The 13172-nt window shown below is 40.7% G+C and overlaps 1 protein-coding gene across 2 annotated transcripts in view; it reads left to right on the top strand.

Annotated features, from left to right (window-relative positions):
* Nucleotides 1–13172, top strand: part of wsb1 (WD repeat and SOCS box containing 1) — a 40778-nt gene that overhangs the window by 17544 nt on the left and 10062 nt on the right. For both annotated transcript variants that reach the window (XM_088345154.1, XM_088345155.1), the window contains exons 6-7: nucleotides 750–922; nucleotides 4159–4272. In XM_088345154.1, the coding sequence (XP_088201280.1) occupies nucleotides 750–922; nucleotides 4159–4272 (287 nt within the window). The remainder of the gene's footprint in view (nucleotides 1–749; nucleotides 923–4158; nucleotides 4273–13172) is intronic.

Raw genomic sequence — 13172 nt, 5'->3', positions numbered from 1 at the left:
TTTCAAGAAATGTATACAAACGGGTTGAGGGCTGACATTGGCTATAATCGATTGTGTAATCAGTCTTTAGTGAAATATCTCCAGTCCTGATAAATGCAGGTCATATCTTTCAAAAATGTCTTTTTTTGGGGGGGTTGTGTGAGTGAGCAAGTGTGTGGGTGTTTATGTATATTTTGCCAGGGGTGCCAATGCTTTGGCCATAAAATATTCTTTTCTCTTGCAGTATCTGTCTGTCTCCGTAGGCTTCTGCTGGTGGTGCCAGTCTATTGTAAACAGAGCGATCGAAAACTCTGAAAGGGGAAACCAGTGGAGTAACATTATGTTACCTTAATTTACTACTTGTTTTGATTTCTTTCTTTCTATTTAAATTTTACCTTTATGTACTATAACGTGTACTATAATGTGTAGTTTATTAAGTATTGGTGTAGGCAATAGGATTTTATAGTTTGATGCAAATGAGAATGTTAAAAATGTTAAACATGATTGTAAGCTGTTTGAAATTTTAAACGATAAGAATTCGTCCTTCTGACGTGTACTCTTGCTTTTTGTGTCGCATGTGCACTTTTGTTTGCTTACAATTTTTTTAGTTTTAAATATGTCCATTGACAGATTATCATCTTGTTTTCTTTATTTATTTTCAGTTAGTTTATTTGATGGTCAATATGCACACAGTATTGCCCATCATAGTACAACTAAACTGTTCTTTACATCATTCCGTAGATTTTAACATACGTTTCCTTACTTTGCAGGTATTTTTATGGGACATGGATGAATACACGTTAATCCGAAAGTTGGAGGGACACCTCAATGATGTGGTGTCTTGTGAGTTTTCACCAGATGGGGCATTGTTGGCCACAGCCTCTTATGACACACGAGTTATTGTCTGGGATCACAACAAGGCCACAAAAGTTCTAGAGCTGGGGTAAGACCTATGTCTTTTCAAAAATATTCAGTTGTTAGCTCACATTTTTTGTTCAGTTTAAAAGGCCAAGTAACACATATGTACTAAGTTTACATATCCCAACCAATGGTCGAAGTAGTTTGACTGAAGAAATACTACAGTGATATTACAGTTGTGTTAAAAATCATTAAACTTCTTCAGGAGTTTGCTAGTTTTCCATTTATTTGTATTCATACTCATTCAACTTGTTGATTAGGAAAATACCAAGTACAGTAATCCCTTGTTTTTTGTGACGGTCAAAACCCGTAGAGTAGAAAACATTTATTTATATCATCATAAAATATATTTGACTTTATCAAAATAACAACTATAGATCTACAAATAAAAACACAACACAAAATTCCAATTAAATGAATGGTCTTTGTTGTCATTATACAATTGTACAACTAAATTGGAGGGCTTCTGAAACCCTCCAACACAGAGAGAGAGAGACAGGGTGGCAGAATTCCGGAGGTCAGGTGGCAAAGAGTTCTTTTGGATCCCCAAAAGAGCCAGGTATCCATGATTAATAAAATACTACAATTATGAATGTAGTGGTTTCCCATGAGTCTTAGCTCCAGGTCATCCGGTTCATGGATAACGGATCTGCTGTTGGTGAGATACAGGCTCTGCAGGGGTAGCTTAATACTTATCCATAGCAGTAAGCCCGCCCTGTGGCCATTTTATTGCTTTCTCTCGTGACGCCGCCTCAGTGTCTTCCCAGACCCAATAACAATCCTCCGGTGGTGATCATCACTTCCTTGCGCTCTTTCCTAAGGGTCAGATTAAAGTGATGAATTTATTTTCAATGTAACAAGCCACTAAAATACTGGCTGTTGCAGTGCTGCGCTGTTTATAATGATGATGATGATAATAATAATAATACATTCTACTTCAAAGTGCCTTATCCCAGCGTCGCTGTACATGGAATAACAACAATAAAGCAAGAATAAAGAATAAAACAAGCAAGTGATAAAAACACAGTAGAGTTAAAGGGTCCGGTATGTGAGCCAGATGATAATGAAAAGGCTCGCCTGAAGAGATGGGCTTTGAGTCCAGATTTGAAGGTGGATAGGGTGGCAGAATTCCGGAGGTCAGGTGGCAAAGAGTTCCAGAGCTGGGAGGCAAAGCGGCTGAAAGCTCTGCTCCCCATGGACCTGAGACGGGCAGGTGTGGCAATGTGAAGGAGGTCGGAGAGTTGCAAGGGGGCAAGGTTATGGATGGCCATGTAGGTGGAGACAAGGATTTTGTAGTGTATTCTATGGTTGATTGGGAGGCAGTGTAACTGCTGAAGGACATGGGTGATGTGACTGTGAGTGGAGGTTTTGCTGATGATGCGTGCAGCAGTTATGGACCAGCTGAAGTTTCTGGAGGTACTTTTGAGGTTAACCGTAGAGAAGGGAGTTGCATTATTCGGCATGAGGTGACAAGGCCATGGACAAGGATGGCAATGGTGTGGGGGATGAGGGAGGGGCAGAGACGGTTGATGGAGCACAGTTAAAAAAAAGCTGACTGGGTGGTGATACCGTATTTATAAGGGAGTTAAAGAAGAGTGTGCTGTCGAGGATGCCACTCAGACTCTTGACCAAAGAGGAGGGAAAAACTGAGGAATTGTCAACGGAAAGAGAAGGAGTCCGCTTTCAACAGGGTGGATTTGGTGCAGATGAGAAGTAGTTCAGTTTTATTGCTGTTTAGTTTTAAGAAGTTGGTGGTGAAACATGATTTTTTTTTTTCAGAAAGGCTAGACTTGAGGTTGGGTGATGGGAGTATTGACTTCGGTTTGCAGGAAATGTAAAGATAGATAGGTAGATAGATAGATACTTTATTCATCCCTGTAGGGAAATTCACACTTCCAGCAGTCTACCCCGTTGTTTATTAACAGATTAACATGATGCCCTAGGGGTGCTTGTAGCGGAGTGGATGACGTCACACGCCAGTCCAAAAGTTCGACATCCCTGCGGCAGATGGAAATATTTTTCTTTGTGTCCAGGGATACACCACCTCGTGTTAGCGAGTCCGTCTCCTCTCCGATTCCCGTAGGCTTTCGTGTCTCTGTAATGCGACGCTGAAGCCGGATTGCTCCGGGTAGCTCCGGGTGGCTACACGTTAGCGTCCGGAATGCTAAACGTGAGCCACGTTTCCGCAAAACACAGCAACTGCGCTCCCTGTGCGCTTCGATGTTTTCCACCAGCACTCGTTGATCTCATTTGGTAGTGATTTCGCATTTACCATGATTGCGGATGGTACCGAAGACTTATAACGCCGCTAGCCGCTTCGCTAGCTCCGGTTCTTCCTCCACGATAGGCCCCTTCATCACGCCGGCACGAGAATTCTTCAGGGCAAGGAGTTGATTCCTTGAATTAATGCATTTTTGTGCGCTAAAACCCAGGTCCATAGGATAGAAGTAATCCATAGTGTAGTTGTCAAAACGGGAAGAAAAAACACCGAAGATAGAAGCAGACAATAAAACAAAAAATCACAAAAAGTGAGAGATAGCAGGGGAGCTGCTGGAAAGGCAGCCGCTTATGGCAGCGCCGCTTTGATCTTGTTGTTAAAGTTGGGTGTCATCAGCGAAGCAGTGGAAAGAAATACTTAATTTCCGAAGGATGTGCCCTAGGGGGAGTAGGAAGGTTATAAGGAGGAGGGGCTCCAGTACTCTGTCCTTGGGCACACCGGAGGAGCTGGAGAGTGGTCAGAGAAGGACTTGATTAAGTGCGGCCAGTGAGGTTCGAATGGAACTATTAGAGGGGGGTGTGGGTTAGGCCATGTAAAGAGAGTCTGCTAGAAAGAATGGAGGTGTCAAAGGCGGCACCTATGTGGGGGAGGATGGGAATGGAAAGTAATCCAGAATCAGTGGCAATAAGGTGGTTGTTTGTGATCATTCTACGTGCAGTTTCAGTGTTTTACTGACCGCATACACCAGCCCATCACAGTCGTGCTCACACAGTCTTGCCCACCCAAAACACACACACACACCAAGCCCTCCGCAACCTTCCCCTGTGTGAGCATTTGCTTTGTGTTGTCTGATGCAGAACACAATGCAATGCACGATGAAATTCTGCTGTAAGTATTGATAGCGCAAAAGTAAACAGTGATACAGCGAGGGATTACTGCACACCATTTATATGCTTTTGTTTTCCATTTAAAGGTATACAAGAGTTTAGATAGAAATGAAACTAATTATGTGTTCAAAAATCAAGATGCACATCTTTTTGCAGCCATCTCTTTCCTCCACCATCACCTATTTTTGCTGGAGGCTCGAATGACCGCTGGGTGCGCTCAGTTAGCTTCTGCCCCGACGGCCGGCACATTGCCAGCATAAATGACGACCGGTGAGGCATTTGTTTCTCTTCTACCTTTCTGAAAAACGGCAGCGCAACTGCAACTCACCTTCTGGAGTGTAATGGGTTTTTTTACTTTCATTTTTTTTCATTTAGAGATGCATAAATGTCCGACAGCTCATTTATTGTTTCGTCAGCAGCTTCTTTTTTTATCATGCAAGTTAACGGTATTCCCAAATTCTTAAACATGCAAAATGTGAGGATAGTACATTGTATTTGCATAAAATCTATATATATTTCCTCTGTATGTTCCAATTATTGTTAAGATAATGCATTTTGAAGCAGCATGTCTTGTATTTGTCATCTGAGCTGTGGCACACACAGAGAACCACCAGTGGGGGGCTAACTGGGACCTATCAACGGAAAGCGGCCGCAGCCTTCGGCGAAAAAACGCGAGGCTGGCCGACCAAAAACCTCGCAGTGTACAAGCTAACCGGGAACCGATAATGAAATGTGGCAAAGGCTATGGCAGGGGTGTCAAACTAATTTTAACTCAGGGGCCACACGATAGAACAAACATTCTGTCGGGGGCCGGACTAGTAGATTAAAGAGAAAGAAAAAGAGAGATAAAGAAATAAGAGAAAGGGAGGGAAAAGGAGAGTGGGCAGGACAAAGAAAGAAAAAGAGAGAGAGGGAAAGAGCGTGAGAAACAAATGAGATAAAAAGTCATGAGAAAGGGAGAAAAGAAAGGAGGAGGAAGAAAGAAATCCAAAAAGAAACAGAAAAGCCAAGGGAGAGAAAAGAGAAAATAAAGCGTGAAGGGTAGGAAGAGAGAAAAGGAAAAAAGGAAGTTAGAGCAAAAAATGTTAAAAAGACACAGGGAGAGAAAGAAATAAAGAGCAACAAAGGAAGAGAAAAAGAGACATAGAGAGTGACAGAGACAGAGAGTGGGAGAAAATGGGTGGAAGAGAGAAAGAGAGAGGGAGAGAAAATACAAGAACAGTGTTTTTGTTCGAGGCACCTGGCTTTGGCAACATCATGTCGACATATTTCAACCTGCAGCTTGTTTTTCTTCGCTTGGAACAACAGTGAGCAACAGCAATCCCAAGTGAAATGAAATGAAATGATCTGCATTTTATATAGCGCTTTTCAAGTCAATGAAGACTTCTCAAAGCGCTTTATAATGTGCTTCACATTTATCCATTTACACACACACACACACACATCGGACTTTCAGTACAACTCTGAGTCCTGCCATGTGCAAAAGTTTGCCGACGACACTGCGATCGTGGGATGTATCAGAAATGGGCAGGAGGAGGAGTACAGGAAATTGATTCAGGACTTTGTCCGATGGAGCGACGCAAACCACCTGCACCTGAACACCACCAAGACCAGGGAGATGGTGGTGGACTTCAGGAGAACCAGAACTCACCCGGTTCCTGTAACCATCAAAGGAGAATGTGTAGATTTTGTCCAGACCTACAAATACCTGGGTGTGCAGCTGGACAACAAACTGGACTGGACTGCCAACACAGAAGCTCTATGTAGGAAAGGGCAAAGCCGACTTTACTTCCTCAGAAGGCTGGCCTCCTTCAAATTCTGCAAAAAGCTCCTGAAAATATTCTATGAGACAGTTATGGCAAGCGCCCTCTTCTATGCGACAGCGTGTTGGGGAGGCAGCGTCAAGAAGAAGGATGCCTCTCGTCTCAATAAACTGGCTAGGAAAGCGAGCTCTGTTGTGGGCAAAGAGCTGGACAGCCTAACAACAGTAGCTGAGAGACGGGCACTGGAAAAGCTGCGGTCATTCATGGAGAATCCATCGCATCCACTACACAGCATTATCTCCAGACAGAAGAGCAGTTTCAGTGGCAGACTGCTGTCACTGTCTTGTACTACGGACAGACTGAAGAGATCTTTTCTTCCTCATGCCATGAGGCTCTTTAACTCTACCCGGCGGAGTAAAAGCCCACAGTAAACCACACCACCTACATTGCATATTACCAAATCTTATTGCAATATGTATTCTGTGTAGCACTATTTAGTTATTCTATATAACACGCTACAGTGGGCATTTGCACATCACACTGGGTATTTGTATATTGTATTCTTTTTGTTTTATTATTGTATTGTTCTCAGCGAAGGGATGCTGCTGGAAATGTGAATTTCCCTTCGGGGATGAATAAAGTATCTCTCTCTCTCTCTCTCTCTCTCTCTCTCTATCGCGGCTGTGCAGCCATGTAAGGCGCCAACCTGCTTATTTGGGGCATTAAGGATTCAGTGTCTTACCCAAGGACACTTCGACATGTAACACGGAGGAGCCAGGATTCGAACCTGCGATCTCTTGATCCCCAGACGAGCACTCTACCTGTGTGGCAACTAATCCATTATCAAACATGTCCAAAACTTGACATCAAGTTACATTTTGATAAGTTTCCGGCAATGCAAAATTATTTTTCACTTTTGAATGAATTGACTAATGTACTATTGCAAAGGTTATACGGCCTACAAACGTCATATGTTTTTACAATTCTTTCACAAGATATCCATTTTTTTTTTTCATGGTATCCTTTGTCGCATAATACTAACATTTTTGGGGGCTTATTTAGTGTTGCACGATACAGAACTGTATTTAACTACATTTTTTAGTGGAAGTACAATGTTGGCAACAAGATTAACTTGTTATAATTGGAAATTATTTGAATGCAACACAAACGTCTTCTATTTCCCTGTTTTTTTTTCTGTTTTTTTTTTTAATTCCTTTAAAAAAATCTCATTGTGTTTATTTTTTCCTAGCTGTTACTTTTTTATTTTTGTTCTCCTTTTACTTTTTTTAATTTGTTTCTTTGTTTTCTTTATTTCTGGCTTTTTTCTGAAATTTTCCTTCTTTTTTCTCTTTTGTTCCTTTTTTTTCTCAGCTTTTAACCTACTTTTTCATTTTGGTATTTTTCCTTTTTTGTTCTATTCCCGCTTCCTTTAAGTCATTTTGTGCATGATTTTACATAATATTTGGTCATTTAGGGATGAAAGAAGCAAAAACAAGCTAAAGAGCTGTTTAGGACCCGAAAGAGCCAGTTCTTTTTGGTGAGCCGAGCCGAAGAAGCCGGTTCTCGAAAAACTCTACCGACTTTACTCAACTTCGTTCTACTTCCATCTTGACTTCAAAATACCGCATTTAGAACACAACGTGAGGGGAACCCTTGTAATTTCACCTTCATGCACTGTAAATTTGACTTAATTCAGTTCTTAATTAGCAATTTCGAGATTTTTGTGAGCTTGCTAGATTTTCTTGTGCGCAGAAAAGCTCTGGGTAGTGCGCAATATCACGCACACGCAGTTTAGAGGGAACATTGCGCTGGATAGATTTTATTGCGCGCTGAGAATGTGCGGGCAGTGCGCCATTGCGCACGCGCACAGCTTAGAGGGAACATTGCTCCAAACACATTGTAATGCGCATCCTAGCGACGTGCAACGAACGAAAGTAAAAGTGGACGAAATGTCAATGAAAAGAAAATTATATTCTGCCGATTACAAGATGCAAATGGTGAAATATTTGGCGGAAAAAGAAAGAAAGTTTGTAAAGCTTGTAAGCTTGTGGCATTGAAAGGAATTGATGTCTGACGTGAGGGCGGTGGAACGAGAAGTGGTCCATCTTTTACCCCAACACAGAAGATGGAAATTTATTTGGATTTAGTGATTTGGAGTTAAACTGACAGTTTGGTAAGCCTTTTTTTGTACAAATAACTACTTGAATAAAAATAACTGCAGAGAAAAAAAAAATTCTGGTTGGGTTCGGACCCGGGTACAAGATCTTACTCTGTTTATACAGTTTTGTTTAATTTAGATTTTGTTACAAATGACAGGCTGTATGTGTCGTGCATGAGCTTGGAACGGGGCCACTTGAAGCTTTTTTTTTATCCGGCCCGCTAAATAAAAACGTTCAATATATAATGGCAATACAGTGGAACCTCGGTTCTCGACCATAATCCGTTCCAGAACCCTGTTCGAAAACCGATTTGTTCGATCACCGAAATCATTTTTCCCATTAAAAATAATTTAAATTGTTTTATTCTGTTCCAACACCCTGAATGTTGGGCTCCGTTCCAACACCCTGAATGTTTAACTTGAATGTTTAACGTAAACAAAACTAACCCAGGCTAATCGTACGTTCGCGTTATCGTAATCTTCCGTACGAAAGATTACGCTAACACAAACATGTAAAAATTAAAAAAAAGGATAAAGAAAAGAATTATGAATAGGATTTCTTACCTTTGTGGTGGTCAGCAGAAGGCGCAGGTGGACGGTGGGGTATTCCCTAGCAAGACCAGACACTCGCACACCTTCATATTTTGCTATTATTTGTTTCTTAAATGCAATAGTTGTACGCATTACTTTTCTTTTTTCACCTGTAGCAACTTTGCTGCTTGCACTGACTTTCTTCGGAGGCATAATTAGGGGCTAAAACACTTCGTACACCTATATTAAAAGCGAAAGCAAAACGAAGCATGTCTGCCCGCGATAACAGTTGGTCACAAAAAGAGCGATCTACACACGTACGCCGCTCAGCATCTCACACTAGCGTACGTACTCACGCATTACCGGCGTTCAAACCCCGATTTTTTGACCGAACAGCGAAGCAAGAATTTCTCGAAATTTTGGGTCGGACTCCGATTTGTTCAAACTGAGAGGCGTTCAAAAACCGAGGTTCCACTGTATATAAAATAGTAGTAATACTAATAAAAAATAAATTTGAATGCAAACTTTGTCCCCATTGTCCCTTTGTGTCTGCAACAAACATGCAGGTACTACTACATAACTACTACAAAAATTCTTCAACAATTTTACAAAATATATATCAAATTAGATGCTTAAATCAGGGACCAAATGCATTATTTAAAAATAAATACTATGGAAATATAAAAAATACTACTACAGTAATGCTATGATACAAAAAAAATTATACAAGTACAGTAATATTCAAAAATACTTTAAACATACTATAAAGATGTTAGTATGGAAATACTTCAAAAATATTGTTTTGTACAGAAATACAATAAAAATACAACTCAATTATTGCTTTAATACCTAAAGACTTGTACATAAATATTACGACAGAAATACTACAAAAATACTTCCACAGAATTATTATGACAAAATTCTGCTAAAATACAACTAGAGTAATACTACAAAAATTATAATGTAGAAGTACTACTTAATACTCCAAAATAAATATACAGTAATAATATAAAAAAATGGACTGGAGAAATACAACAAAAATACAACTAGAGCAGGGGTGTCAAACTCATTTTAACTCGGGGGGGCCACACGATAGAACAAATATTCTGTCGGGGGCCGGACTAGTAGATTAAAGAGAAAGAAAAAGAGAGATAAAGAAATAAGAGAAAGGGGGAGGGAAAAGGAGACAGGCCGGACAAAGAAAGAAAAAGAGAGAAAAGGAGAGAGCATGAGAAACAAAAGAGATAAAAGTCGTGAGAGAGGGGAAAAAGAAAGGGAGAAGAAGAAAGAAATCCAAAGAGAAATAGAAAGACAGAAAACGGAAAAGAAAGCGCAAAGGGTAGGAATTGAGAAAGAGAAAAGAGCGAAAAGGAAAAAAAGGAACTTGGAGCAATAGAAGTTAAAAATGACACAGGTAGAAAAGAGACAAAGAGCAACAAAGCAAGAGAAAAAGAGAGACACAGAGAGTGAAAGAGACGGAGAGTGGGAGAAAAGGGGTGAAAAAGGGAGAGAGAGAGAAAGAACTACAAGTACAGGACTGTCTCAGAAAATTAGAATATTGTGATAAAGTTCTTTATTTTCTGTAATGCAATTAAAAAAACAAAAATGTCATACATTCTGGATTCATTACACATCAACTGAACTATTTCAAGCCTTTTATTATTTTAATATTGCTGAATTTGGCTTACAGCTTAAGAAAACTCAAAAATCCTATCTCAAAATATTAGAATATCATGAAAAAGTATACAAGTAGGCTATTCAACTAATCACCTGAATCATCTAATTAACTCGAAACACCTTGCGAGGGTTTCCTGAGCCTTAAAAACACTCAGCTTGGTTCAGTAAACTAAATCACAAGTATGGGGAAGACTGCTGATCTGACTGTTGTCCAGAGGACCATCATTGATACCCTTCATCAGGAGGGTAAGACACAAAAAGAAATTTCTCAAAGAGCAGGCTGTTCACAGAGTGGAGTTTCAAAGCATATCCACAAAAAGTCTGTTGGAAGGGAAAAATGTGGCCGGAAACGCTGCACAACCAAGAGAGATGACCGCAGCCTTAACAAAATTGTGAAGAAGAGCCGCTTCCAGAATTTGGGGGAGCTTCAAAGACAGTGGGCTGAAGCTGGAGTCCAGGTATCAAAAGCCACAGTTCACAGACGTGTCCGGGAAATGGGCTACAATAGCCGTATTCCCATGGTCAAGCCAATTCTGAACTCAAGACAACGGAAGAAGCGTCTGACTTGGGCTATGGAGAAGAAGCACTGGACAGTTGCAGAGTGGTCCAAAGTCCTCTTTTCAGACGAAAGCAAGTTTTGCATTTCATTTGGAAGTCAAGGCGCCAGAGTCTGGAGAAAGGCTGGAGAGGAGCAAAATCCAAGTTGCTTGAAATCTAGTGTGAAGTTCCCACAGTCAGCAATGGTTTGGGGAGCCATGTCAGCTGCTAGTGTGTGACCATTGTGTTTCATCAAGTCCAGAGTAAATGCAACTGTGTACCAAGAGATTTTAGAGCACTACATGCTTCCATCTGCTGAAAAGCTCTATGGAGATGAGGATTTCATTTTCCAGCATGATCTGGCACCTGTCCACAGTGCCAAAACCACCAGTAACTGGTGCACTGACCATGGCATCACTGTCCTTGATTGGCTTGCTAATTCCCCTGACCTGAACCCCATCGAGAATTTGTGGGGTATAGTAAAGAAGAAGATGAAAGACACCAGACCTGCAAATGAGCTGAAGGCCGCTATCGAAGCATCCTGGGCATCAATAACACCTCAGCAATGCCACAGGCTGATTGCCTCCATGCCACGCCGGATTGATGCAGTAATCCGTGCAAAAGGATTCCCAACCAAGTACTGAGTGCATCAATGGACATTTTCAAATGTTTGATTTAGTTTTGCTGTTATAAAATTATTTTTTTTACTTGGTCTTAGGAAGTATTCTAATATTTTGAGATAGGATTTTTGAGTTTTTTTCAGCTGTAAGCCAAAATCAGCAATATTCAAATAATAAAAGGCTTGAAATAGTTCAGTTGATGTGTAATGAATCCAGAATGTATGACATTTTTGTTTTTTTAATTGCATTACAGAAAATAAAGAACTTTATCACAATATTCTAATTTTCTGAGACAGTCCTGTACAGTGTCTTTGTTCGAGGCACCTTTCTTTGGTAACATCAAGTTGACATATTTTAACCTGCAGCTTGTTTTTCTCTTGCGCTTCTGTGTTGTCTCGTGGGCCGTATTCAGTCCCTTAGCGGGCCTGATCTGGCACCTGTGGGCTATGGCAACAAACACCAAGCTGGACAGTAATAAACCAAGGGACACAACAAAAATGGTGCTGATATTGGGCGAATACTCGGTTGGCTAAAAACACATACGAAAAGCCACAATCACCTACATTAGAAGGAGGCGAGGGCAAAGAAGTAACTCATGCATAATTGGCAGCAGGTAATTTTACTTAACTCAGCTGCTGGAGGTGAGAGCACAAAAACAGTCAACAGGCCCACAGCTACTGCGTAAGCAAAGAATCTAATTTCTCAAAGTAAAAATGAGCTGTAGACAGTCACTGTTACCTACCATCGCTGCCTGTTTTGGCGCTGCCTAACAGGCTGTGTGAATGGGATTCGCCATGTTGAAAGTGATGTGTTCCTTCAACAACGTCACAGCTCTATAAGAAACAAGCTTTGGGACTAAATTCCTCGAGTCTCCCTGCGCATTAAATGTTTTGCAACATATTTGCATAATTGTTGGGAGGAGGAACACTTTTCGTTCTGTGCATGATAGAAAAAAATCTGTTTGGAAATATCTTTAAGAATTGTTAATTTCACATTGTAGACATTGTTTTGGTCCCGATTTTACCTTTTTTTTAACTTCTTAAAATATGGCAAGCTATGTACTTGGCACAAATTTAAATATTTTGTAAGTAGATTGTGTTATGTATTTATATTTTGGTATCCATTTTGGTGCATATATATATATATATATATATGTTTGGCGTAAAAGCAGCGCAGCTCATCACCCTCAACCAATGTTCCCTCTAAGCTGCGCTCGTGCGCAATCGCACACTGCCCGCACATTCTCAGTGCACAAGAAAATCTAGCCAGCTCACAAAAATGAGGGCTCAAAATTGCTAATTAAGAAGCGAATTAAGTCAAAGTTACAGTGCATGAAGGTAAAAATACACTGGTTCCCCTGACGTTGTGTTCTAAATGGGGTATTTTGAAGTCAAGGTTGAAGTAGAACAAAGTTGAGTAAAGTCAGTGGAGTTTTTCGAGAAGCGGCTTCTTCGGCTCGGCTCACTAAAAGAAACCGGCTCTTTTGGGTCCTAAACGGCTCTTCAGGTTGTTTTTGCTTCATTAATCCCTACATGATTAAATATTATCTAAAATTATGCACAAAATGACTTAAAGGAATGGGATAGAACAAAAAAGAAAAGAACAAAGTAGTGAAAAACTGAGAAAAAAGAAATGAAATGAAATGATCTGCATTTATATAGCGCTTTTCAAGTCAATGACTTCCCAAAGCGCTTTACAATGTGCTCCACATTTCCCAATAGCGGCCTTGCTGCCATGTAAGGCGCTAACCTGCTTATTGGGGGTATTAGGGGTTCAGTATCTTACCCAAGGACACTTCGACATGTAACACGGACGAGTCGGGATTCGAACTGGGATCCCTTGGTCCCAAGACGAGCGCTCTACCTCCTGAGCTACTGCCGCCAA

Source organism: Urocampus carinirostris, chromosome 10, assembly GCF_059441175.1.
Source record: "Urocampus carinirostris isolate Australia breed hairy pipefish chromosome 10, RoL_Ucar_1.0, whole genome shotgun sequence".
In the NCBI taxonomy this organism is placed as follows: Eukaryota; Metazoa; Chordata; class Actinopteri; order Syngnathiformes; family Syngnathidae; genus Urocampus; species Urocampus carinirostris.
This window is presented reverse-complemented; position numbering and strand designations above follow the sequence as displayed.